Genomic DNA, 26,172 nt, shown 5'->3' with positions numbered 1-26,172 from the left:
TGGACCCATGGCATCAGAATTGCTGAGGTTGGACCCACGGAATTTTGTGACTCAACATCCCTCTCCCATATCCCATTTTTCCCAAGGGCTGCCCCTTCCTGAATTCCGTTTTCCCCCATTTTCCCCCCATTTTTCTCCCCATTTTCCCCCCAGTTTTCCCCCATTTTCCCCCCATTTTTCTCCCCATTTTCCCCCCAGTTTTTCCCCTATTTTCCCCCCATTTTTCTCCCCATTTTCCCCCCAGTTTTCCCCCATTTTCCCCCCATTTTTCTCCCCATTTTCCCCCCAGTTTCCCCCCATTTTCCCACCTTCTCCAGCGCCTCCAGCCAGCCCCGATTGGCGGCGAGCTCGGCGGCGAAGGCCTGGTGCTTCTGCCACTTGCCCTGCAGGTCCCGCGTGCCCTCGTAGGACACGTCCCGGGCCACCGGCAGCTTCTCGTTCAGCCACAGCGTCAGCTGGGAACGGGAACGGGGATGGGGATGGGGATGGGGACGGGATGGAGATGGGAACAGGGACAGGGATGAGGATGAGAACGGGGTGGGAATGGGGATGGGAATGGGATCGGGGCACAAGTCAAGATCTCTTCCCACAGTCCCACCCCAGCCCAGTTCTCCTCTTTACCCCATCCCCATTTTAACCCCATCCATCCCGGATCTCCACCCTAATCCCATCCCAATCCCATCCCAATCCCGATCCCACCTCACCTCCTGCCCATCCTGCAGGAACTTCTGCAGCTCCCAGTTATCCCGCAGCCGCCCCAGCAGCTCCTGGGCCGATTCCCGGATCTTCTGGTGCCTGTGCCAGGGCCAGGGAGGGGTGAGAGACCCCATTCCCAGGGGATGGGATGGGACTGGGACAGACTGGGATAGGACTGGGATGGACTGGGATGGGACTGGGACAGACTGGGATGGGACTGGGATGGACTGAGAAGGACTGGGATGGACTGGGATGGGATTGGAATGGACTGCAATGGGACTGGGATAGACTCGGATGGGACTGGAATGGGACTGGGATGGGACTGGAAGGGACTGGGATGGACTGGGACAGATTGGGATGGACTGGGACAGACTGGGATGGACTGGGATGGACTGGGACAGATTGGGATGGACTGGGACAGATTGGGATGGACTGGGACGGACTGGGATGGACTGGGATGGACTGGGACGGACTGGGACGGGTCTCTCACCTGCTCTCCACCGACTCCACCGTCTCCCGCACCTTTTCCACGTGGACGCCGCCCTCGTCCAGCAGCTTCCTGCCGGTGTCCGTGAGCGCCCGGACGCGCTCGGTGCCGGTGTCCAGCGCGGCCAGGAACTCCTCCAGCCTCCTCACGGCCGCCTCCGCCCCCGGCACCGTGCTCGGCATCTCCGTGTGGGCCAGCGTGTGCTCCTGCGGGTCGGGACCGGAACCGGGATCGGGATCGGGACCGGGATGGCACCGGAGCCCCGGGATCCCCCGGAACACCCCGGCTGCGCTCACCTGCTTCCCCAGCGTCCCCTCCACCTGCTTGGCGTCCCGCAGGAACACGTGGAAGGCGACAGCCTGGGCCAGGAGCCGCTGCCGCTTCTCCCACACCCGGCCCAGCTCTTCCCAGTCCGCATCCAGCGCTTCCAGGCGCTGCAGCAGGGACAGACTCTGCGCGTCCGTCTGTCCGCGCGTCACCTCCCGGCCGGCGGCGCGGGCGCTCCGGTAATCGGCGCCGTAGTGCGAGATCTCGGTGCGGAGGCTCTCGTGCTGCCGCAGGGAGCCCTCGGCCTCGGCCAGGGACGCGGGCACATCCTCGGAGCCCGCGGCCGCGCGGGTGCGGGACAGCCAGGCCTGCAGCGCCGCCAGGTCCCGCAGGAAGCCCTGGAGCCGCCGCGCCTGCCCCAGCGACTCCTCGCGGCTCCGGTGGCACCGGCGCAGCGCGTCCCACTCGGCCTCGAGCGCCGCCAGCTCCTCGCCGATCTCGGGCGCTCTCTCGGGCTGCTCCCGCTGCAGCTTCTCGCCCTCGGCGCGCAGCTCCCGCAGCTTTCCCTGGATGGCGTCCAGGTCGCGCCCCATCCCCGAGAGCTTCGCCTGCAGCGCCGTGATCCCCGCCAGGTCCCGGCCCAGCGCCCGCGTGGCCTCGATCGCCGCCGTCTTCTCCCGCATCCAGCCCCGCGTCTCGTGGCACTCCAGGCGGAAATTGTGGATGTTCAGCGCCGCGGTCAGAGCCACCTTCTTGCGCTCGGCCAGCGCACGGAACCGCTCCCACCTGGCACGGGCGGGATCGGGGCACGGTGGGACGGAGCTCGGGGAATGCTCGAAGCGTTCCAGCCCCGAGAATTCATCCCTGGATTGTCCCAACCCAGAGAATCCATCCCTGGAGCGTTCCAACCCAGAAAATCCATCCCTGGAGTGTCCCAACCCAGAGAATCCATCCCTGGAGTGTCCCAACCCAGAGAATCCATCTCTGGATTGTCCCAGCTCCAAGAATCCATCCCTGGAGTGTCCCAGCCCCGAGAATCCATCCCTGGAGTGTCCCAGTCCCGAGAATCCATCCCTGGAGTGTCCCAGCCCAAGAATCCATCCCTGGAGTGTCCCAGCTCCAAGAATCCATCCCTGGAGTGTCCCAACCCAGAGAATCCATTCCTGGAGTGTCCCAGCCCGGAGAATCCATCCCTGGATTGTCCCAGCCCCGAGAATCCATCCCTGGAGTGTCCCAACCCACAGAATCCATCCCTGGAGTGTCCCAGCTCCAAGAACCCATCCCTGGAGTGTCTCAGCCCAGAGAATTCATCCCTGGAGTGTCTCAGCCCATAGAATTCATCCCTGGAGTGTCCCAGCCCAGAGAATTCATCCCTGGAGTGTCCCAGCCCATAGAATTCATCCCTGGAGCGTCCCAGCCCGGAGAATCCATCCCTGGAGTGTCCTGACCCACAGAATCCACCCCTGGAATGTCCCAGCCCGGAGAATCCATCCCTGGAGTGTCTCAGCCCATAGAATTCATCCCTGGAGCGTCCCTGACTGCCCGGAGAACCCATCCCTGCCTGGAACAGCTCCCTGAGCGCCTGGAAGATCCATCCCTGCCCGGATCGCTGCCCAGTCCCAGCCCGGGGCCGCCCCCACCTGTCCCGGAGCTGCTCCCAGGTGTCGCGGGCGCTGTCCCGGTTCCTGTCCCCGGATCCCCGCAGCTCCTCCGTGACGCGGCCCACGGAGGCCACGCGCGCCGCCAGCGCCGCCAGCTCCGGCTCCAGCGTCTCGAACCTGCGGGAGCGCCGGGAATCACCGGGAATGCCCGGGAATTCCGGGAATGCCGAGCCGGAGATGGGGACGCTGAAAGCCCAGCAACCCGTGCCAGAGGTGGGAATGGCAGAAATTCTGGAAATGCCACAAATTCTGGGAATACTGCGCTGGAAGTGGGAATTTGGGGAGTTTTGGGAGCGCTGGGAATGCGGTGTTGGAGGTGGGAATTTTGGGAATGCTGGGGATTATCTCAGGTCGAGGTGAGAATTCGGAGAGTACAGGGAATACCGTGTTGGAAGTGAAAATTCTGCGAAAACAGGAACACCCAGGAATGTTGTGGTGGAGGGAGGAATTCAGGGAACACCGGGAATATTGGGAATACTGGAGACATCCTGAGGAAAACCGGGAATAACGGGGCGATCCTGTGTATTCTTGGGGAAATTCCTGGGGGAATCTCAGCGGGGGCGACCACGGGAATAACTTTGGGAATAACTCAGGGATTCGCCCGGCGCAGCGCGGGGCGCTCACCGCTGCTGCACCACCTCCAGGTCCTCGATGCGCTCGGGAATCTCCATGGAGAGCAGCCACTGCTCCCTCTCTCCCACCCAGAGCGCGCAGGCATCGGCCTCGCTGCGCGCCGCGAACAACCCGAGCGCGTCCCGCAGCTCCAGGCGCCGCAGCTCCGCCCGCTCCTCCAGCTCCCGGTGCCGCCGCTCCAGCTCCGCCAGCCGCTCCGCCAGCCCCGGCACCACCACGTCGGGAAGTTCGGCGGCATCGCCGGGCACCGCCTGCTCCCGCAGCGCCGCCAGCGCCGGCCCTCGCCGCCGCATCTCGTCCTGCAGCTCCCGCAGGCGCCGCTCCAGCATCCCCGCCGAGCGCTCGTCGTGCCCGAGCTCCGGCGCCGCCACTCTGCGGGCGGCGGCCGCCAGCCACGCCTCGGCCTCGGCCGCCTCCGCGTCCAGCTGGAACCGCCCCGCGGCCGCTCGGAGCCGCCGCTCCCGGGCCCCGGCCAACGCCGGCAGCGCCGCCCAGAGCGACTCCAGCTCCCGGATCCGCCGGGACACGGCGGCCGCGGGGTCGGGGCAGCCGGGAGCGGGGCCCGGGGGTCCCTCAGGGCGGGCTGTGGGTGCCCCGGTGGGTTCCGTGGAGCCGTCGGGGCGTTCCGAGGGTCTGGTGGAGGATGGCGAGGGTCCCCCCGTGGATGCAGGGGGGGATTCCAGGGAGGCGTTCTTGGATTCCGGGGGTCCCTCCGTGGATCTGGAGGTGGATCCGGCAGCGGATTCCGCGGGTTTTGAGCCTCCCATCGATCCGGCAGCGGATCCCGCTGATCCAGGTGTGGATTCCATCGATCCAGGTGTGGATTCCATCGATCCAGGTGTGGATTCCACTGATCCAGATGTGGATTCCACCGATCCAGGAGCGGATCCGTCGGGGGCTCCCTGCGCCAGCAGCTCCCGGCCCCGCTCCAGCAGCTGCTGCAGCGGCCCCGCGCGTCCCCCCAGCGCCCCTCGGATGGCTTCGAGCTGGCTCAGCATCCTCAGCGCTCCCGGCAGGTCCCGGCCCAGCTCCGGGCAGCGCAGGAGCCGCTCCTGCTCCCGCATCCAGGCCTCCTCCTCGCCCGCGTCCCACAGGAACTTCCAGAGGCGCCGGGAGCGCTCCAGCCGCAGCCGCCGCTGCGCCGACAGCGCCGAGAGCCCCCGGTAACGCAGCTCCAGAGCGGCCACGCGGGCCCGCAGCTGCTCCGGGGGGCACGGGCGGTACCCTGGGGGGCACGGGGGACGTCAGCGGGGCTGGGGGGGTCCGGGGGTGGTGGGGTTTGGGGGTCCTGGGGGCTGGAATGCCCCAGGGTTCAGGGGTACGGTGTTTAGGGATGGGTTCCCAGGGTTTGGGATTCGGGGATGCTGAGGATTTGGGAGAGCCGGAGTTTGGGGGTCTGGGATTTGGAGGTCCCCGGGTTCGGGGATTTGGTGTTTGAGGTCTCGGTTTTTGGGGATCCCAGTTTTTGGGGTCTCGGTTTTTGGGGGTTCATTTTGGGGTTTTGCTAGGTCTCGCTTTTGGGGCCCTCAGGTGAGTGGGGGTCCTGGGATTCAGGTGTTTCTGGGTTTGGGGGTTCCAGGGCATCCTGAGGATCCCAATTTCGGGGTTCCCAGTTTTGGGGCTCTCAGGTGAGTGGGGGTCCTGGGATTCAGGTGTTTCTGGGTTTGGGGGTTCCAGGGCATCCTGAGGATCCCGATTTCGGGGTTCCCAGTTTTGGGGGTCACTCACCGCCCCCCTCCCCGAGGAATCGCTCGGCCGCCGCCCCCACACTCCGAACCCTCTCGGCTTGGGCCGCCACGTCCCCCTCGACCAGGGCGTGGATCTGCAGCAGATCGTCCACCTGGCTCAGGTGCTGCCCGAAATCCCGCGACTGCAGCCGCACCTGGGGACACCGAGGGGTCACGGGGGGGGGGGTCCCACGAGGGGATCCCACCCCTCAAACCCCCCCCTACCCTTCCCCACCTCCATCTCCTCCATCCAGCCCATCAGGTGCTCCAGGTCGCGCAGGAGCCGCTGCAGCTCCAGGTGCGCCCGGAGCCGCTCTCGCCTCGCCGCCACCTGAGCCCGCAGCGCCTCCCAAAGCGACACCACGTGGTCGCGCCGTGTCGCGATGCCGCCCATGTCGTGATAGCGCTCGGCCTCCAGCTCGGCGGCCACGGCGGTGACGGCGCGCACGCGGCTGCCGTAGGCGGCGATGTCGCTCTCGATGGCCTCGTGCTTGCGCAGCGCGGCCTCGACACCGCCCAGCGACCCCCCGAAATTGTCCTGGGGGGGGGGATATGGGGGATGAGGGGGGGGGACACACCAGGGACCCCTCCCCGAATTGTCCTGGGTGGGGGGGAAATGGGAGATGAGGGGGGGGACACACCAGGGACCCCTCCCCGAAATTGTCCTGGAGGGGGGAACGGGGGCTGAGGGGGGGGACACACCAGGGACCCCTCCCCGAATTGTCCTGGGTGGGGGGGAAAGGGGGGTGAGGGAGGGGGGGGACACACCAGGGACCCCTCCCCGAATTGTCCTGGGTGGGGGGGAAATGGGGGATGAGGGGGGGGACACACCAGGGACCCCCACCCGAATTGTCCTGGGTGGGGGATAAATGGGGGATGACGGGGGGGGACACACCAGGGACCCCTCCCCGAATTGTCCTGGATGGGGGGGGAAAGGGGGGTGAGGGAGGGGACGACACACCAGGGACCCCTCCCCAAATTGTCCTGGATGGGGGGAAAGGGGGGTGAGGGGGGGACACTGCAGGGACCCCCACCCGAATTGTCCTGGGGGGGGAAACGGGGGGTGAGGGGGGGGGGACACACCAGGGACCCTTCCCCAAATTGTCCTGGTGGTGGGGGGGAAATGGGGGATGAGGGGGGGGGGACACACCAGGGACCCCTCCCCGAATTGTCCTGGGGGGGGGGGTGACAGAGGGGACACTCCAGGGACCCCCCGAATTGTTCTGGGGAGGGGAAAGGGGGGATGAGGGAGGGAACATTCTGGGGACCCTCCCCAAAATTGTCCTGGGGCTGGAAAAAAGGGACTGAGAGGTGACAAATTGGGGGGGGGGGGCGACACATCCTGAAATTGTCCCGGTGGGGACAAGGGGAAGTGCCCTGGGGTGGGGGCGGTTTCAGGGTCACCTGTGGCACCAGGTTGTTCTTGATGGGGGTCCCTGGGGTGTCACCTGTGCCACCAGGTTGTCCCTGAATGGGAGTGGGCTGAGGGTCCTGGTGTCACCTGTGCCACCAGGTGCTCATTGTCCCTAACTGGGGGTCCCTGGGTTGTCACCTGTGCCACCAGGCTGTCCCTAACTGGGGTTTGCTTGGGGAGGGGTCTCAGGGGTCCCTGGTGTGTCACCTGTGCCACCAGGTGCTCACTGTCCCTAACTGGGGTTTGTCTGGGGGGGTCTCAGGGGTCCCTGGGCTGTCACCTGTGCCACCAGGTTGTCCCTAACTGGGGTTTGCTTGGGGAGGGGTCTCAGGGGTCCCCGGGGTGTCACCTGTGCCACCAGGTGCTCGTTGTCCCTAACTGGGGTTTGCTTGGGGAGGGGTCTCAGGGGTCCCCGGGGTGTCACCTGTGCCACCAGGTGCTCATTGTCCCTAACTGGGGGTCCCTGGGCTGTCACCTGTGCCACCAGGTTGTCCCTAACTGGGGTTTGCTTTGCTTGGGGAGGGGTCTCAGGGGTCCCTGGGCTGTCACCTGTGCCACCAGGTTGTCATTAACTGGGGTTTGCTTGGGGAGGGGTCTCAGGGGTCCCTGGGCTGTCACCTGTGCCACCAGGTGCTCATTGTCCCTAACTGGGGGTCCCTGGGCTGTCACCTGTGCCACCAGGTGCTGGTTGTCCCTAACTGGGGTTTGTTTGGGGAGGGGTCTCGGGGGTCCCTGGGGTGTCACCTGTGCCACCAGGTGCTCATTGTCCCTAACTGGGGGTCCCTGGGCTGTCACCTGTGCCACCAGGTTGTCCCTAACTGGGGTTTGTTTGGGGAGGGGTCTCAGGGGTCCCTGGGGTGTCACCTGTGCCACCAGGCGCTGGTTGTCCCCCAGCCAGGTCTCCCTGAGCGCCGCCTTGCGGTGGAACCGGGCCGCCAGCTGCTCCAGGTGCTGCTGCCGGAGCAGCTCCGAGCGCAGCGCCAGCTCCCGCCCGTGCTCCGCCTTCTCCAGCCGCTCCCACGCCTGCGGGACGGCACCGCCGCGTCACCGGGGCACCTGGGCACCCGTGTCACCTGGGCACCCGTGGCACCGGGGCACCTGGGCCACCTGGGTACTGGGCACACCTGACATCTGTGTCACCGTGTCACCTGGGCACCTGTCATCAGTGTCACCTGGGCACCTGGGCACCCATGTCACCTGGGGCACCAGGGCACCTGCACAGCTGGCACCTGTGTCATCTGTGTCACCTGGGTACTGGGCACACCTGACATCTGTGTCACCTGGGGCACCTGGGGCACCTGCACAGCTGGCACCTGGGCACCTGTGTCACCTGTGTCACCTGCACAGCTGGCACCTGTCACCTGGGGTACCTGGGCACCTGCACAGCTGGCACCTGTGTCCCCTGTGTCACCTAGGGCATCTGTGTCACCTGGGCACCTGGGGCACCTGGGCACCTGCACAGCTGTCACCTGGGGCACCTGGCGCACTTGGCACTTGTGTTACTGTGTCCCCCCCACCATGTCCCAGTGTCCCCCCTGTCTCTGTCCCTGTCACCCCCAATGTCTCCAATGCCCCCAATGTCCCCATGTTCCCAATGTCCCTGTGTCCCCCCCATGTCCCCAATGTCCCCAATGTCCCCAGTGTCCCCGTGCTCCCAATGTCCCCAATGTCCCCAGTGTCCCCATGGCTGTCACCCTGTTGATGTCAGTGCTGTGAGGAGGATCCCAATTTTGGGGTGTCCCCACAATGTCCCCAGTGTCCCCGTGGCTGTCACCCTGTTGATATCGGTGCTGTGGGGATCCCCTGTGTCCCCCCAATGTCCCAGTGTCCCCAATGTCCCCAATGTCCCCAATGTGCCCATGTCCCCGTGGCTGTCACCCTGTTGATGTCGGCGCTGTGCGTCCCCGGTGTCCCCAATGTCCCCAGTGTCCCCGTGGCTGTCACCCTGTTGATATCGGCGCTGTGGGGATCCCCTGTGTCCCCCCAATGTCCCCCATGTCCCCAATGTCCCCAGTGTCCCCGTGGCTGTCACCCTGTTGATGTCGGCGCTGTGCGTCCCCTCCCGCGGCACGAACTGTCTCTGGTTGTTGGCGCGGAGGCGGCTCCGGAGCGAGAACAGCAGAACCTCCAGGGAGCCCTTGTCCTCAAACCTGGGGGGACCCCGAGAATGCATTGAGAGAACCCCAAAACATTCACTGAGATAACCCCAAAATACACCAGGGGACCCCAAAATAATTCACTGAGCAACCCCAAAAAATTCACTGAGAGAACCCCAAAACATTCACGGAGAGAACCCCAAAACACACCAGGGAAACCCAAAATGCACCGTGAGGACCCCAAAATACACTGGGGGGACCCCAAATTCATTGAGGGAACCTCAAAATACACCAAGGGAACCCTAAATACACCTGGGGAATCCAAAATACAGTGAGGGAACCCCAAAGTACACCAGGGAAACCCAAATACACTGAGGGGACCCCAAATTACACCAGGGGAACCCCAAAATACACCGGGGGACACTAAAACCCACTCTGAGCCCTAGGAATGCCCCAAAACCCCTCAGAGAGAACCTGAAACCCACTGGGGGGACCCCAAACTCCACCACGGTGACCCCAAACCCCCTCTTGGAGACCCCAGACCCCTCAGTTCAGCCCCCAGACCCCTCTGGGAGCCCCCAGACCCCAGTAGGGAGATCCCGAATCCCTTCTTAGAGACCCCAAACCCAATTTGGGACCCCCAAACCCCTTTGGGCAGCCCCCAGATCCCTCTGGGCATCCCCCAAACCCCCTTTGAGGCTCCCAGCCCCCTCAGTGCAGCCCCCAGCCCCTCAGTGCAGCCCCCAGCCCCCTCAGTGCAGCCCCCAGCCCCCTTGGTTCAGCCCCCAAACCCCTTTGGGGCTCCCAGACCCCTCAACTCAGCCCCCAGCCCCCTCAGGAAGCCCCCCGACCCCTCAGAGCAGCCCCCAGCCCCCTCATTGCAGCCCCCAGCCCCCTCAGTGCAGCCCCCAAACCCCCTTAGGGGCCCCCAGCCCCCTCAGTGCAGCCCCCAGCCCCCTCAGGAAGCCCCCAGACCCCTCAGTGCAGCCCCCAGCCCCTTGGTTCAGCCCCCAGCCCCCTCAGTGCAGCCCCCAGCCCCCTCAGCTCAGCCTCCAGACCCCTCGGTGCAGCCCCCAAACTCCCTTTGGGACCCCCAGCCCCTCAATGCAGCCCCCAGCCCCCTCAGTGCAGCCCTCAGCCCCCTCAGAGAGCCCCCAAACCCCCTTTGGGACCCCCAGCCCCCTCGGTTCAGCCCCCAGCCCCTCGGTTCAGCCCCCAGCCCCTCGGTGCAGCCCCCAGCCCCCTCAGTTCAGCCCCCACCCCCTCAATGCAGCCCCCAGCCCCCTCAGTTCAGCCCCCAGCCCCTCAGTGCAGCCCCCAGCCCCCTTGGTTCAGCCCCCAAACCCCCTTAGGGGCCCCCAGCCCCTCGGTTCAGCCCCCAGCCCCCTCAGTGCAGCCCCCATCCCCCTCGGTGCAGCCCCCAGCCCCCTCAGAGAGCCCCCAGACCCCTCGGTGCAGCCCCCAGCCCCCTCAATGCAGCCCCCAAACCCCCTTTGGGACCCCCAGACCCCTCGGTGCAGCCCCCAGCCCCCTCAATGCAGCCCCCAGCCCCCTCAGAGAGTCCCCAGACCCCTCGGTGCAGCCCCCAAACTCCCTTTGGGACCCCCAGCCCCTCAATGCAGCCCCCAGCCCCCTCAGGAAGCCCCCAGTCCCCTCAGTTCAGCCCCCACCCCCCTCAGCTCAGCCCTCATCCCCCTCAGAGAGCCCCCAGACCCCTGTAGCGAGCCCCCAAACCCCCGTAGGGGCCCCCAGCCCCCTCAGCTCAGCCCCCAGCCCCTCAGTGCAGCCCCCAGCCCCCTCAGTGCAGCCCCCAGCCCCCTCAGCTCAGCCCCCAGCCCCTCAGCTCAGCCCCCAGCCCCCTCATTGCAGCCCCCAGCCCCCTCGGTTCAGCCCCCAAACCCCCTCTGGGACCCCCAGCCCCCTCAGCTCAGCCCCCAGCCCCCTTGGTTCAGCCCCCAGCCCCCTCGGTTCAGCCCCCAGCCCCCTCGGTGCAGCCCCCAGCCCCAGCCCCGGGCGGGGGTCCCTCACCGCGGCGGTTTCTCGGTGGTGCGGTAGGCGCTGAAGGCCTGGAGCTGCCCCTGCAGGCCGGGGATGCCGCGGGGCAGCCGCCGGTCCGTGAGCAGCCCCAGCGAGCGCTGGATCCAGCCCAGCAGCTCGGCCGCCTGCGCCTCGTAACGGCCGGCCAGGCCCTCGGCCTCGCGCGCCGCCTCCAGCACCTGCGGGGACGGACAGACGGACAGGGATGGATGGATGGATGGATGGATGGATGGATGGATGGATGGATGGATGGATGGCTGTCCTCACATCCGTACAACATCCGTTTGTCCTCACCTCCATCATCCATCCATTCATCCATCCATCATCCATCCATTCATCCATCCATCATCCATCATCCATCCATCCATCCATCCATCCATCATCCATCCCTATCCATCCATCCATCCATCATCCATCATCCATCCATCCATCATCCATTCATCCACCCATCATCCATCCATCCATCCATCCATCCATCCATCCATCCATCATCCATCCATCCATCCATCCATCCATCCATCCTCTGTCCATCCATCCATCCATCCATCCATCCATCCATCCATCCATCCTCTGTCCATCCATCCATCCATCCATCCATCATCCATCCATCATCCATCCCTATCCATCCATCCATCCATCCATCCATCCATCCATCCATCCATCATCCATCCATCATCCATCCCTATCCATCCCTCCATCATCCATCATCCATCATCCATCCATCCATCCATCATCCATCCAACATCCATCCATCATCCATCCATCATCCATCCATCCATCATCCATTCATCCATCCAACATCCATCCATCCATCCATCCTCTGTCCATCCCCTCTGTCCCTCTGTCCATCCCCCACCCGTCCCTCTGTCCATCCCCCATCTGTCCCTCCCTCCCCCCCGCCCATTCCCGCAGATCCTCTCCAGTCCCCACCCCCCCGACACCATCTGCCCCTCATCTGTCCGTCCATCTGTCCATCGTCTGTCCGTCCATCTGTCCATCTGTCCACCCCTTCCTCCTCCCCCGTTCCTTTTCCATCCACCTGCGTGTCCATCCTTGTGTCCATCCCTGTGTCCCCCCATCCTGTGTCCACCCCATGTCCGTCTGTCCGCCCCCATGTCCGTCTGTCCCCCCCGTGTCCGTCTGTCCCCCCGGACCTTCCCGACGCGTTTTCCCTCCACGGCCAGCGCCTTCATCCTGGAGAAGTGATGGTAGAGCGCGGCCACGTAGGTCAGCACTGACCGCTCGTCCGGCTGCTCCACGGCCACATCTGGGGGGCACGGGGGGGTCAGACCCCCAAATCCTCCTCAGGGACCCCCAAATCCACCCAGGGACCCCCAAATCCTCCTCAGGGACCCCCAAATCCACCCAGGGACCCCCAAATCCACCCCCAAATGCCCCCAGGACTCCCAAATCCCCCTGACCCTTCACAGCCCCCCAGCACTGAGCGCTCGTCCAGCTGCTCCAAGGCCACATCTGGGGGGCACAAGGGGGTCAGAGCCCCCCAAATCCTCCTCAGGGACCCCCAAATCCTCCTCAGGGACCCCCAAGATCCACCCCCAGCCCCCCCAGCCCCTCACCCTCGGGGTCCAGCAGCCGGGTGACCCCCAGCTCGCGCTCGGCCACGCCGAAGGCGCTCTGCAGGTTGTGGAGGGCGTTGGCTCCGCGCAGGGACCCCACGTCCAGCAGCTCCGGCCTGGGGACACCGGACAGCGAGCACTGACCACTGACCACTGACCAATAACTACTGACCACTGACCAGTGGCCAGTGACCAATAACTACTGACCACTGACCACTGACCAATAACTACTGACCACTGACCAGTGACCCATAGCTACTGACCACTGACCCATAACCACTGACCAGTGACCCACAACTACTGACCTCTAACCACTGACCAGTGACCAGTGACCAATAACTACTGACCACTGACCCATAACCACTGACCAGTGACCCATAGCTACTGACCACTGACCAGTGACGCACAGCTACTGACCACAGACCTCTAACCACTGACCGGTGACCCCTAACCCATAGCTACTGACCACTGACCTCTAACCACTGGCCAGTGACCCATAGCTACTGACCACTGACCCATAACCCCTGACCGCTGACCCATAACCACTGACCACTGATCATAGCACCCCATAATCACTGACCACTGACTAGTGACCACTGACCCATAACCACTGACCACTGACCCATAACCACTGACCCACAGCGCTCCATAACCCCTGACCCTGCCCCATAACCCCACAGACTCCCACCCCATAACCGCTGCCCCATAACCCCCCCCTGCCGCAGCCCCCTGTCCCACAGCAGCCCACCCACCCCAAAGCCCCCTCCCCACACCCCCAGCCCCTCCGCAGCCCCCTCCCCACCCCCCAGCCCCTCCGCAGCCCCCTCCCCACCCCCCCAGCCCCTCCGCAGCCCCCTCCCCACACCGGTGCCGGTGGATGAGGGCACAGAACGCCAGCCCGTCCCTCCAGCTCGTGGTGAAATTCTGCACGTTCACATTGGGGTACCTGGATGGGGGACAGGAGGGGTCAGAGACCCCCAAAACCCCTCCCAGAGACCCCCAAAACCTCCCCAAAACCCCTGGGAACACCCCCAGACCCAGCAGGTCCCTCCTGAGTCCCCTTAGAGCCCCCCCAAAGCCCCACAGAGCCCTCAGGAGCCTCCCGAGCCACATGGAGACCACCCAGACCCTCTCAGGACCCCCAAAACCCCTCCAGGAACCCCCAAATCTCCCCAGGACCCCTCCAGGCCCCCCCGGGACCCCCCGGGACCCCTCACCCCGCGGTTTTCATCTGGCACCAGGCCAGCAGCGCGTCCTTGGCCGATTTCCTCTCCCGCGTGTCCCCGGTCTCCACGCTGATGTCCTGGATCTGGGGAGGGGGCCCAAAAATGGGGTTAAGGACCCCCCAAATTGGGTCTGGAACGCCCAAAAATGGGTGCAAACATCTCGTGGTAGGGTCAGGAGCACAAAAAACGGGGTCTGGGACCCCCAAAAGTGGGTGTGAGTATCCCCCCAAAAAGAGTCTGGGGAAGGTCTGGGGATTTCTGGGACCAAATTGAGAGCCCAGGGTGGGTTTGGGACCCCCCAAAATGACCCCAAAGCCCCCAGGGCAGCTCCAGGATCCCCCTAAATGACCCCAAACACTCCAGGGTGGGTTCCTGACCCCCCTAAATGACCCCAAACCCCCCCAGGGCAGCTCCAGGACCCCCCAGAATTACCCTAAAACCCCCAGGACAGGTTCAGAACCCCCCTAAATGACCCCAAACCCCTCAGGACTCCCCCAAAGTGACCCCAAACCCCGCCCCCAGGATCCCTCAATATCACTCCAAACCCCCCAGAACCGCTCCAAAACCCCCCTAAATGACCCCAACCCCCCTCAGGACAGCTCCAGAACCCCCCAAAATTACTCTAAAACTCCCAGGACAGGTTCAGGAACCCCCAAAATAACCCCAAAGCCCCCAGGACCCCCCAAAATCACTCCAACCCTCCCCGGGACCACTCCAGAACTCCCCTAAATGACCCCAAACCCCCCTCAGGACAGTTCCTGACCCCCCTAAATGACCCCAAACCCCTCAGGACAGTTCCTGACCCCCCGAAATGACCCCAATCCCCCTCAGGACAGTTCCTGACCCCCCTAAATGACCCCAAACCCCCCAGGATGGGCTCCTGACCCCCCGAAATGACCCAAACCCCCCTCAGGACAGTTCCTGACCCCCCGAAAGGACCCCACAGCCCCCAGGAGCCCCCCAAAGCGACCCCGACGGGCACCTGGAAGCGCAGGATGATGGTCCAGACCAGCCCCAGGGTCAGGCGGGGGTTGCCGTCCACGATGTCGTGCGAGCCCACGTTCTCCAGGTGCACGCGCTGCTCGCGCAGGAACCGCAGCGCCTTCTCCACGTTCTCCAGGCAGTGGATGCGCATCCGGCCCCGCGTGGGGCGCGGCTGGGCGGGGGGACGCGTCAGGGGGACCCCCAAGGGCGGGGGGTGACGTTAGAGGGACCCCCATGGGCAGGGGGCGATGTTAGAGGGACCCCCAAGGGCGGGGGGACACATCAGGGGGACCCCCAAGGGCGGGGGGTGATGTTAGAGGGACCCCCAAGGGCGGGGGGACACATCAGGGGGACCCCCAAGGGCAGGGGGTGATGTTAGAGGGACCCCCATGGGCGGGGGGACATGTCAGGGGGACCCTCATGGGCGGGGGGCAACGTTAGAGAGACCCCCAAGGGCAGGGGGTGACGTTAGAGAGACCCCCAGGACCAGGGGACGACGATAGAGTGACCCCCAAGGGCAGGGGGGCAACGTTAAGGAACCCCTCCGGACAGGGGGGCACAGTCAGGGAATGAGTCGGGGGGCACTGTTAGAGGCTCCCTCTGCGTAGGGGGGCATCGTTAGGGACCCCCAAGGGCAGGGGGTGATGATAGAGTGACCCCCAAGGGCAGGGGGGCAACATTAAGGAACCCCCAACTCGGGGGGCACAGGTAGAGACCCCCCCGGGTAAGGGGGGCACCGTTAGAGAGAGCCCGGGCACCGTTAGGGGGACCCCCAAGGGCGGGGGGGCAACGTTAGAGAGACCCCTGGGTAGGGGGGCACAGTCAGGGACTCGCACATGAGTCGGGGGGCACTGTTGGAGGCTCCCTCTGGGTAGGGGGGCACCGTTAAGGATTCCCCCTGGGCAGGGGGGCACAGTCAGGGAGACCCCCAAGGGCAGGGGGGAAACGTTAAGGAACCCCCAACTCGGGGGGCACAGGTAGAGACCCCCCCCGGGTAAGGGGGACACCATTAGAGAGACCCCGGGCACCATTAGGGGGACCCCCCAAGGGCAGGGGGTGACGTTAGGGAGACCCCCGAGTAGGGGGGCATCGTTAAAGAGACCCCCAAGGGTAAAGGGCAATGTTAGAGAGACCCCCAGGGTAGGGGGGCAACACCAAGAATTTCCCTAATTTGAGGAATTTGAGGAGGGTCCCCATTGGGATGTTCTTGTTTTATTGGCGGGGTTCCCCTTTAAGGGGGGCATCCCCAATTTGGGGAGGGGTCACACTCACCAGGAACATCCCCCCCCCCAAGAGCAGCTGGGGGTCCCATTTTGGGGGTCCCCACAGGGATTTCCCTATTTTGGGGAAGGGTCCCCATTGGGAGGTTCCAGTTTTTTGGGGGTTTCCTGTTTTTTTGGGGGGGGTTCCCCTTTGAGGGGGAGTGTCCCCAATTTGGGGAGGGGTCTCACTCACCAGGGTCTCCCCCGAGAGCCCCTCGAGCAGCCTCAGCAGGAGCCGCCCGTCCCTCAGGTCGCTGTACAGGTCCCCCAGGTGCGCCCCCCCCGCCAGGTGAGAATTCACCCACTTGGTGAAGGTTTTCTTCTGCACGGCCTCGCGCTCGTCTGGGGGGGCACGGGGGGCTCAGGGACCCTCAAAACCCCCCCAACTCCCCCCCCCCAAATCCCCCAGACCACCCAAAGCCCACCCAGATCCTTCAAACCCCACCCAGAGCCCCCAAATCCCACCCAGAGACCCCAAATCCCAACCGGGACCTCCCCTTACCTTTCTGCATGGCCTTGGGTTCATCGAGGGGGGCACAGGGGGCTCAGGGACCCCCAAAACCCCCCCCAAATCCCCCATAAACCCCCCCAAATCCCCCAGACCACCCAAAGCCCACCCAGATCCCTCAAACCCCACCCAGAGACCCCAAATCCCAACCGAGACCCCCCCCCCATCCTTCAGCACGGCCTCACGCTCGTCTGGGGGGGGCACAGGGGGCTCAGGGACCCCCAAAACCCCCTTAAAACCCCCCTAAAAGGCCCCCCAAAAACCCCCCCCCAAATCCACCAGACCACCCAAATCCCACCCAGAGACCCCAAACCCCACCCAGAGACCCCCAAATCCCACCGGAGACCCCAAATCTCACCCGAGACCCCCCTCTCATCTTTCTGCACGACCTTGGGCTCATCTGGGGGCTCAGAGACCCCCAAAACCCCCCCAAATCCTCCCAAAACCCCCCCCAAAACCCCCCCCCAAATCCCCCAGACCACCCAAATCCCACCCAGAGACCCCAAATCCCACCTGAGCCCCCCCCCTCCTCCTCAGCCTCATCTGGGGGTGCACGGGGGGGTTCAGAGACCCCCAAAATTCCCCCCAGGGGTCGCAGCCCCCCCCCCCCAGCAGCAGCAGCCGGTGCTGGATTAACGCTAAGAGGATTTGGGGGGGGGGGGTCCTTGGGGGGCTCCTGAGGGGGGTCCTGGGGAATTTGGGGGAGTTTTGGGGGTCTGGGGGCGATTGGGGGGATTGGGGGTTTGTCCTGAGGGGGTTTTGGGGGGGTTTAAGATGGGAAATTTGGGGCTTTTTCCCCAATTTTTTCATAATATGCCTCCATTTGTTTGGGGTTTTTCTCAATTTATTTGGGTTTTTCCCAATTTTTGGGGTTTTCCCCCCAATTTTTTAGGGCTCATTCCCACATTCTGGGGCTCTCCATCCCCATTTTTGGAGTCTTTCCCTATTTTTAAGTGTTTCTCTCTCTTTTCTGGACTTTTCCTCCCATCTTGAAGGATTTTTTGCCCAATTTTTTGTGGTTTTTCCTCATTTTTGTGCTGTACCTTCACATTTTGGGCTGATTTCCCCATTTTTGGGGTCCACCTCCCCAATTTTTGGGTTCCTCATCCCCATTTTTGGGATGTCTCATATTCCTGATGCACCTCCCATCATTTTCTGGGTCGTTATTTCCATTTTTTGGGGCTTTTCACCCATTTTTTCCACTTTTCCATCACTTTCTCTGTGTTTCCTTTACTTTTTTTTTTTTTCTCTCGCAACATTCCAGGGTTCCCAATTCCCATTTTTTGGTGATTTCCATATTTTTGGTGACTTTCTCCCAAGTTTTTCTGGGTTCCACTCCCATTTTTTATCCTTTCTCTCATTTTTTCTGAGTTTTTCTCCATTTTTTCCACTTTCCCCCAATTTTTTTTGCACTTTCCCCCTATTTTTTTGCCTTTTTTCCCAATTTTCCATCCTTCCCACCCCAATTTTCCCCCATTTTTTCCCAATTTCCCCCCCGATTTTTCCCATTTTTCCCCAATTCCCCTCCCCACTTTCCCCTATTTTTTTGCACTTTTTTCCCCCATTTTCTCCCAGTTTTTCCCCTCAATTTTCCCCTATTTTTCCCCCCACAATTTCCCCCCCAATTTTTCCCATTTTCCCCAATTTTTTTCATCTTTCCCCACCCCACTTTTTCCCCCTCTGCTTTTCCCCATTTTCCCCCAATATTTCTCCATTTTTTCCCAATTTGCCCCCCAATTTTTCCCCTATTTTTCCCAATTTTCCCCACAGTTTTTCCCAATTTTTCCCCCATTTTCCCCCCAATTTTTCCCCATTTTTCCCCCTTTTCCCCCCAATTTTTCACAATTCCCCCCCCCAATTTCCCCCCATTTTTCCCAATTTCCCCCCAATTTTTCACAATTCCCCCCCAATTTTCCCCCATTTTTCCCAATTTCCCCCCAATTTTTCCCAATTTTCCCACCAATTTTTCCCTATTTTTCCCAATTTTCCCCCCAATTTTTCCCAATTTTCCCCCCAATTTTTCCCTATTTTTCCCCCCAATTTTCCCAATTTTCCCCCCAATTTTTCCCAATTTTCCCCAATGTTTCCCCCCATTTTTCCCCGTTTCCCCCCATTTTCGGGTCCCCCCCCCGTACTGCCAAGGCTTTGATGCGGGAGCGCTCGAAGCGCCGGGCGGAGCCTTCGTCCTCCTCCTCCTCCTCCTCCTCCTCCTCGGCCCCCCCGCGCCCCCCTCCCCCTCCCAGCGGGGGTCGCTGAACCGCGGCAGCTCCAGGGGGTCCAAGGGGGGGGGGGACAACATGGCGGCCTCGGGGACCCCCAAATTTGGGGAGGGGGCGGCGGCGCTGGGAGAGCTCAGGGGGGAGCTGGAAAAATGGGGAGGGGGGAGTTTGGTTACTTTGGGGGGCGACCCCTCTTCAAAATGACTCGTGGGGAGGCCCGAAATTAACGGGACCCCCCCTCAAATTAAATGGAACCGCCCATATTAAAGGGAATCCCCCAAATTAAAGGAACCCCCCAAATTAAGGGAGACCCCCCCCTCAAATTAACGGGGACCCCCCTAAAATTAACGGTGACCGTCCAAATTAACGGAGACCCCTCGAAATTAACGGGGACCCCCCCCCAATTTACGGAGACCCCCTCAAATTAAGCGAGATCCCCCCCAAATTAACGGAGACCCCCTAAATTAAAGGGGACCCCCCCTCAAATTAAATGAACCGCCCATATTAAAGGGAATCCCCCAAATTAAGGGAGACCCCCCCCTCAAATTAACGGGGACCCCCTCAAATTAACGGGGACCCTCCTCAAATTAACGGTGACCGTCCAAATTAACGGGGACCCTTCGAAATTAACGGGGACCCCCCCAATTTACGGAGACCCCCTCAAATTAAGCGAGATCCCCCCCAAATTAACGGAGACCCCCTTAAATTAAAGGGACCCCCCCTCAAATTAACGGAGACTCCCTCGAAATTAATGAAAACATTCCTCAAATTGAGACTTTTGAATCTAAATTAATGAACCCGAATTAACGGGCACCCCCCCCCTCAAATTAACAGGGACCCTCTCAAATTAACGGAGACCCCTCGAAATTAACGGGGACCCTCCCAAAATTAACGGAGACCCCCAAATTAGGAGAGATTCCCCCTCAAGTTAACGGAGACCCCCAAATTAAGGGAGACCCCCAAAATTAATTAATATATTCCTCAAATTGAGACTTTTTAATCTAAATTAATGAACCCCCCCCAAATTAAGGGAATGCGCCCCAAATTAATGAAGAACGCTTCAAATTAAGAAAGACCCTCCCCAAATTAATAAAAAAACCCCCACATTCATTAAGAAGGCTTCAAACTAAAGGGAGACCCCTCCCCAAATTATAAAAGCCCCCAAATTAATAAAGACAGCGCTAATTAGCAGGAATTTCCCGAATTGACTGAGACCCACCCCAAACTCTTCATCCAACTTCATTTCAGTAGAGACCCCCCCCCAAATTAAATCGAGACCCTCCAAATCCCCCCCGGGACCCCCCAATTCCTTTACGGGACCCCCAAAACTCCCCCAAGTTCCTCCCCCCTCCTCCTGAGACCCCTCCCCAAAACTCTCAGGGTCACCCCAAGACCCCCAAACTCCACCGAGCCCTCCCCAAAGCCCCCCTGAGTCCCCCCAAATTCCTCCTGGGAACCCCAAAACTCCTCCAAGCCCCCTCCCCATCAATAGAGCCCCCCAAAAACTCTCGGGTCACCGTGAGCGCCCCCAAATCCTCTCCAACAAACCCCGAGCGCCCCAAATTCTTTCTCGGGACCCCCAAAACTCCTCGGAGCCCCCCCAAAGCCCCCCCAGAGCCCCCCGCTCCCCCGCGCTCCCCCCCGTTAATGCTCTTAACGGGGATCAGCGCCCGCAGCACCGGGGGGTCGGGGGGGGGTTGGGACACAAACAGGCGAATTTGGGGGTGGGGGGTCCCCAAATTCCTCCCGGGACAGCGCGGGGGGGGCCCTGCCCGGGGATGCGGAGCCGCTGCCGCAGTGCCCGGGGGGGGGCGCGGGGGGGGATCAGCGGGGCCGGGGGGGGTTGCGGGACCCTTGGGGGGGTTCTGAGGGTGGGTTTGGGGTGGTTTTTGGGGGGGGTCTCCCTCAGTTTGAGCCCCCCTCAGTGTGTTTGTGCCCCCCCCCCCCCCCCTTTACCTGCGCTGCGGTCGCGGCGCGCGCTGAGCCCGCGGCAGCTCATCACACCCCGGGGGGCGGGGCTTTCTGGCCACGCCCCCTCCGCCGTCACCACGGCAACGCCTCCTAGACACGCCCCCTCCGGCGTGTTGCCATGGCGATGAGGGAGGAAGCCACGCCCCCAATTTTCCCGCCACTCGCACGTCCCGCCCGCCAGGGGGCGCTCGAGGCGTGAGGGGGGCAAAGATGGCGGAGGAGGCCGTGAGGGGGGTGAGGGGGTTTTCTTGGTATTTTTGTGTTGTTTTGGGTTTTGTGGGGTCAGGGATCACAAGAGAGGATTGCGGGAGCTTTAGGGGTCCCTGGGATTGGTTTAGGGTTCTGAGGAGTCACTGAGGAGGGTTGTGGGGCTTGGCGGGTATGGGGGGCTCTTTGTGAGGGGTCAGTGGTCGCTAAAGTGGGTTGGGGGCTTCTAAGGGGTCTTTATGAGGGTCGAATGTCCAAGGGAAGTTTTTGAGGGGATTTGGGGGGTCTCGGGTGGTGTTGGGCGTCCCAAGAGCGGTTTGAGGTGTTTTGGGGTCTTTGAGGTCCCTTGGAAAGAGGAAGCTCTTGGGAAAGGGGTGCCGGGGATTTTTGGGGGTTTTTTTAGGGAGGAATTTGGGGTCTCCCCACTTTTTCTGGCCCTGCAGGTCCTGGAGCAGCTCCTGGTGGTTCTGGGACGTCCAAAAATGGGGAGCCCCGACGGGGGGCGCTGCTGTGGCTCTGACGGCGGGAGCGGCTCTGGGGGGGCCCCTGTGCACCCTCACAGGTGGGTGGGGGGTCCTGGGAGGATCCTGGGGAGTTCTGGGGGATCCTGGGGGGTCCAGGCTCCCCTCAGACCCCCCCCCCCCTTTTCCAGTGGCAGCCAAGGGACCCCTCAGCCGAGACCTCAACCCTGAAGCAATGGGGAGGGGTAAGAGACCCCAGAGACCCCCCCAAAACCCCTCAGAGACCCCCAAAACCCCACAGAGACCCCCCAAAACCCCTCAGAAACCCCCACCCCTCAGAGACCCCCAAACCACTCAGAAACCCCCCCAAAACCTCTCTGGGACCCCCTCATGGGCACCCCCAGTGTCCAACTCCTTTAAGAGCCCCCCCAAACCTCTCTGGGACCCCAAATCCTCTCAATCTCCTCCCCAGCCCCATTGGGGTCCCTAAACCTTTAAACCCCCCTCCCCAAAATCCCCCCAGCCCCTCGGGGGGTGCAGGATCTGCCGGGAGCCCCCCAAAATCTCCCCCCATGCTGCGGGCGGATCCTGGCCCGGGCTCAGGTGCAAAGGAGCTTCCAGGTGAGTTTTGGGGGGGATTTTGGGGGTCCCCCCAGTCTCTGTTCTCTTTCCCAGCCCCCCCAAAGTCACCTTGATGGAGGAATTGGGGTCGGGGGGGCCCCAGGAGCCCCCCGGGAATGGGAATTGGGGCAGGAGAATAAAAATAGTCGGGGTGGCCTGGATTTGGGGGGGTGGGGGGAAATAATGGGGTCACGGGGGGGGAAAGGAGGGGGAAATGGGGTCATGGGGGGGGTGGGACACCCCAAAACATGCGGGGGAGGGGGTGGGGCCCCCAAATTGGGCTCGGTTCCTTGGAGGGGGGGTATTGGGGTCCCCCCTGTGCTTTCCCCACCGGGGGTTGTGGAGGATTTTGGGGTGCCCTCCTGGGGGGGTTGTGGAGGATTTTGGGGTCCCCTCTGTGTCCCCCCCCAGATCTGTCACCCCCCCCCGGTGCCCCCGCCCGGGGGTCTCTGTGGCAGCTCCTGCACCGGACCGGCCTCGTGCATCCCGAGGTACCCGGGGGTTTTGGGGGTCCTGGGGGGGGGGTCCCCAAAAAGGGGAGGGGGCTCCTCAGTGACCCCTTCATGCTCCCCCTTCAGGTTGAGTTTCATTTCTGTGTCAGCATCGATGGGAGGTCACATCCAGGACCCTCAGGTGAGACCCCCGGGACCCCCAAATTGGGGACACCCCGACATTGGGTCACCTAAACTGGGGACACCTCCACTCCTGGGGAACCCCAAACTGGGGACACCCCCAAACTGGGATCCCCCACCCCAAACTGGGGTCACCCCCCTCTTAGGGTTTCCCCCCTAATTTGGGGGTTCCCCTCTCGTGTCCCCCAGCCCGGAGCCCCCCTGGGCACAGGCGGGAATGAGGCTGAGGGTGCAGAGCCGGCACTTCACTGGGTACGGACTGGGGGAACTGGGGTGGACTGGGACGGACTGGGGGAGACTGGGATGGGACTGGGATGGGACTGGGATGGACTGGGATGGAACTGGGATTGAACTGGGAGGGACTGGGGGAGACTGGGAGGGACTGGGATGGGACTGGATGGACTGGGAGGGACTGGGATGGACTGGGATGGGACTGGGATTGAACTGGGAGGGACTGGGATGGGACTGGGGGGGATTGGGATGGACTGAGGGGACTGGGACAGACTGGGATGGGACTGGATGAACCGGGACAGGTTGGAATGGAAAAGGATGAACTGGGATTAGACGGGGGAGTACCACAGGGTCAAACTGGATGAACTGGGATGGGAACTGGGGTGCAGTACAGGTCAAACTGGATGAACTGGGGTGAGACAGGGGGGTACCACAGGGTCAAACTGGGATGAACTGGACAGGTTGGAATGGAAAAGGATGAACTGGGATGGGGCAGGGGTAGGACTGGATAGATTGGTCTGGACCAGTCTGGACTGGTCTGTACTGATCCAAACTGGTCAGATCGGTCTGTACTGGTCCGTACTGGTCCGAACTGGTCCAGATCGGTCTGTACTGGTCCGAACTGGTCCGAACTGGTCCGTACCGGTCCGTCCCCCCCAGGCCGCCCTGCAGCCGCCTCCGGCCGTGCCCGGGGCCGCCGCTGCCGCTGCCGGTGCCGCCCCCGCTGGCGGCCGCGGGGTTCGGGGGGGACCTGGAGCTGCTCCCGGTGTGCGCCCTCGGACCCCCCCGGGACCCCCCCCGGGCACGGACCCCCCCTGTGCCGAGTGCAGATATCCGGGCTGGGGCACCGGGGGGGATTTGGGGTGGTTTGGGGTGGTCAGGGTGGGATTTGGGGTGTCTGGGGTGGGATTTGGGGTGGTTGGGGGGGATTTGGGGTCCTGGGCTTGGATTTGGGGTGTTCAGGGGGAGATTTGGGGTGCCCAGGGTGGGATTTGGGGTGGTTTGGGGTGTTCAGGGTGGGATTTGGGGTGTTTGGGGAGGGATTTGGGGTGTCTGGAGGGGGATTTGGGATGTTCAAGGAGGATTTGGGGTGGTTTGGGGGAGACTTGGGGTCCTGGGGTGGGATTTGGGGTGTTTGTGGGAGGATTTGGGGTGTTTGTGGGAGGATTTGGGGTGGTTTGGGTGGATTTGGGTCCTGGGGTGGGATTTGGAGCGTTCATGGGAGTATTTGGGGTGTTCATGGGGGATTTGGGGCACCTGAGTGAGTTTGGGGTGTTTGGGGTGGGATTTGGGGTTGTTTGGGGGTATTTGAGGTCCCGGGTTGGGATTTGGGTATCCATGAGGATTTGAGGTGCCCAGAAGGGGTCTCAGAGTTTTTGGTTGTCCAGGGGGGTCTCAGGATGCTGTGGTTGGGAAATTTGGGTTCCCTGGTGGATCTCGGGACACCCAGGTCGGATTTGGGGTGTTCAGGGGGAATTTGGGGTTTTGGGGGGTCCCCACCCCTCTCGTTGTTCTCCTTGACCTCCCCACCTTTACCTGTTTGACCCTGCGGGGGTCCCCGTGCCCCCCCCGGCCCCCCCAACCCTGCAGGACCCCTCTGTGCTGGGGGACTGGGGGGCTTTGGCCTGGCTGCAGCCCCCCTGAGCCCCAAAACCCCCTGAGCCCCAAAACCCCCCCGGACCCCAAAACCCCCCCGGACCCCCGAGGCTCCAGTGAGGATGAGGAAGGTCCGTGAAGTTCCAGGGTTTTTTTGGGGGATTTTGGGGTTCCCCCCTCCCTCAGCCCCCCCATGTTGTCCCCACAGAGCCGGTGCCCCCCGATGTCACCTTTGGGGTGCGCTGGGACCCCCCCGAGGGGGACGGGGACCCCCAAACTTCCCCCGAGGGGGACCCCAAAACCCTCCTGGTTTCCTCTTCCTGCGGCACCGGGACCCCTTTGGGGGGTATGACACAGGTAAGGGGGGGACACCCCGATTTTGGGGTGTCCCCAAGCCTTTGGGGGGTCCCCAAACTCTGGGGGTGTCCCCAAAACCTTTGGGGTGTCCCCACATTTTGGGGGTGTCCCCGTGGCTCAAAGAGTCCCCAAATTTTAGGGTTGTCCTGAGCTCTTGGGCTGTCCCCAAGTTTTGTGAGGTCTCCTCATCACTTTAGGGTGTCCCTGTGAGCTGAACCCTTATTTCAGGGCTGTCCCCATGATTTTAGGGGTGTCCCCAAGATTTTGGGGGTCTCCCCACGGTTTTGGGGTGCCCCCCCTCCTCCCAGTTTCCCCATTCCAGCTCAGCCCCGAGCTGGGCTGACCCCAAAATTTGGGACGTTTAGGGAGTGACCCCAAGGTTTGTGGGCACCCCCTTGGTTTTGGGGTTCCCCCCGTGGTTCAGGGGTGTCCCCCCACTCCTGGGAGGGGTCCCCCACAATTCGAGGACCCCCCTAAATTTTGGGGATCCCCTCCAGGGATGCGGCGGCTGGCTGCTGGCCCAGCTGGAGCCCACACTGCGCCTCGGCCGCCCCCGCGCTGGCCCGGGGGCTCCGCGCGCTCCTGCGCCCCCTGCTGGGGGAAATGCACCGGCAGCGCCAGGTGCGGGCGGGGTCTGGGGTGTCCCCGAGCCCCCCAAACCCCCCATGACCCCCCAAACCCCCGTGACCCCCCCAAACCCCTGTGACCCCTCAAACCCCCCGTGACCCCCCCAAACCCCCTGTGACCCCCTCAAACCCTCCGTGACCCCCCAAACCCCCACAGGCCCAGCAGAGCGTGGCCCGAGCCCAGGCCCTGGCGGTGGCCAGGGTGGGATTTGGGGTGTTTGGGGTGGGATCTGGGTCCTGGGGTGGGATTTGGGTCCTGGGGTGGGATTTGGGGTCCTGGGGTGGGATTTGGGGTGTTCAGGGGAGGATTTGGGGTGTTCAGGGGGAAATTTGGGGTGTTCAGGGGGAGGAATTTGGGGTCCTCGGCTGGGATTTGGGGTGCTCAGGGATTTGGGGTGTTCAGGCTGGGATTTGAGATATTTGTGGCAGTTTTGGGGCACCTGAGTGGGTTGGAGTGCTCAGGTGGGATTTGGGGTCCTGGGTGGGATTTGGGGTGCTCAGGGTGGGATTTGGGGTTGTTTGGGGTGGGATTTGGGTCCTGGGCTGGGATTTGGGGTGTCAGGGATTTGGGGTGTTCAGGGTGGGATTTGGGGTGTTCAGGGTGGGATTTGGGGTTGTTTGGGGTGGGATTTGGGTCCTGGGTTGGGATTTGGGTGTTCAGGGTGGGATTTGGGGT

The 26,172-nt window shown here is 62.8% G+C and overlaps 1 protein-coding gene across 1 annotated transcript in view; it reads right to left on the bottom strand.

Moving 5' to 3' along the window:
- The window catches only part of SPTBN2 (spectrin beta, non-erythrocytic 2), a 33,577-nt gene extending 13,540 nt beyond the window's left edge, over positions 1–20,037 (bottom strand). Inside the window, exons 1-19 of the mRNA XM_074533732.1 lie at positions 20,014–20,037; positions 18,713–18,938; positions 16,261–16,412; positions 14,804–14,977; positions 13,813–13,904; positions 13,461–13,541; positions 12,596–12,711; positions 12,173–12,285; positions 11,010–11,197; positions 8,918–9,035; positions 7,750–7,908; positions 5,707–6,009; positions 5,473–5,626; positions 3,736–4,969; positions 3,091–3,228; positions 1,480–2,236; positions 1,187–1,389; positions 705–795; positions 309–455 (exon numbers count right to left, since the gene is read on the bottom strand). Coding sequence (XP_074389833.1) covers positions 309–455; positions 705–795; positions 1,187–1,389; positions 1,480–2,236; positions 3,091–3,228; positions 3,736–4,969; positions 5,473–5,626; positions 5,707–6,009; positions 7,750–7,908; positions 8,918–9,035; positions 11,010–11,197; positions 12,173–12,285; positions 12,596–12,711; positions 13,461–13,541; positions 13,813–13,904; positions 14,804–14,977; positions 16,261–16,412; positions 18,713–18,938; positions 20,014–20,037 — 4,470 coding nt within the window. The remainder of the gene's footprint in view (positions 1–308; positions 456–704; positions 796–1,186; positions 1,390–1,479; positions 2,237–3,090; positions 3,229–3,735; positions 4,970–5,472; positions 5,627–5,706; positions 6,010–7,749; positions 7,909–8,917; positions 9,036–11,009; positions 11,198–12,172; positions 12,286–12,595; positions 12,712–13,460; positions 13,542–13,812; positions 13,905–14,803; positions 14,978–16,260; positions 16,413–18,712; positions 18,939–20,013) is intronic.
- Between the last annotated feature and the right edge of the window lie 6,135 nt (positions 20,038–26,172).

The sequence above is a fragment of the Zonotrichia albicollis genome, assembly GCF_047830755.1.
Source record: "Zonotrichia albicollis isolate bZonAlb1 chromosome 34 unlocalized genomic scaffold, bZonAlb1.hap1 SUPER_34_unloc_1, whole genome shotgun sequence".
Lineage (NCBI taxonomy): Eukaryota > Metazoa > Chordata > Aves > Passeriformes > Passerellidae > Zonotrichia > Zonotrichia albicollis.
Note: the sequence above shows the minus strand (reverse complement) of the source record. Positions and strands in the feature narration are given on the sequence as shown.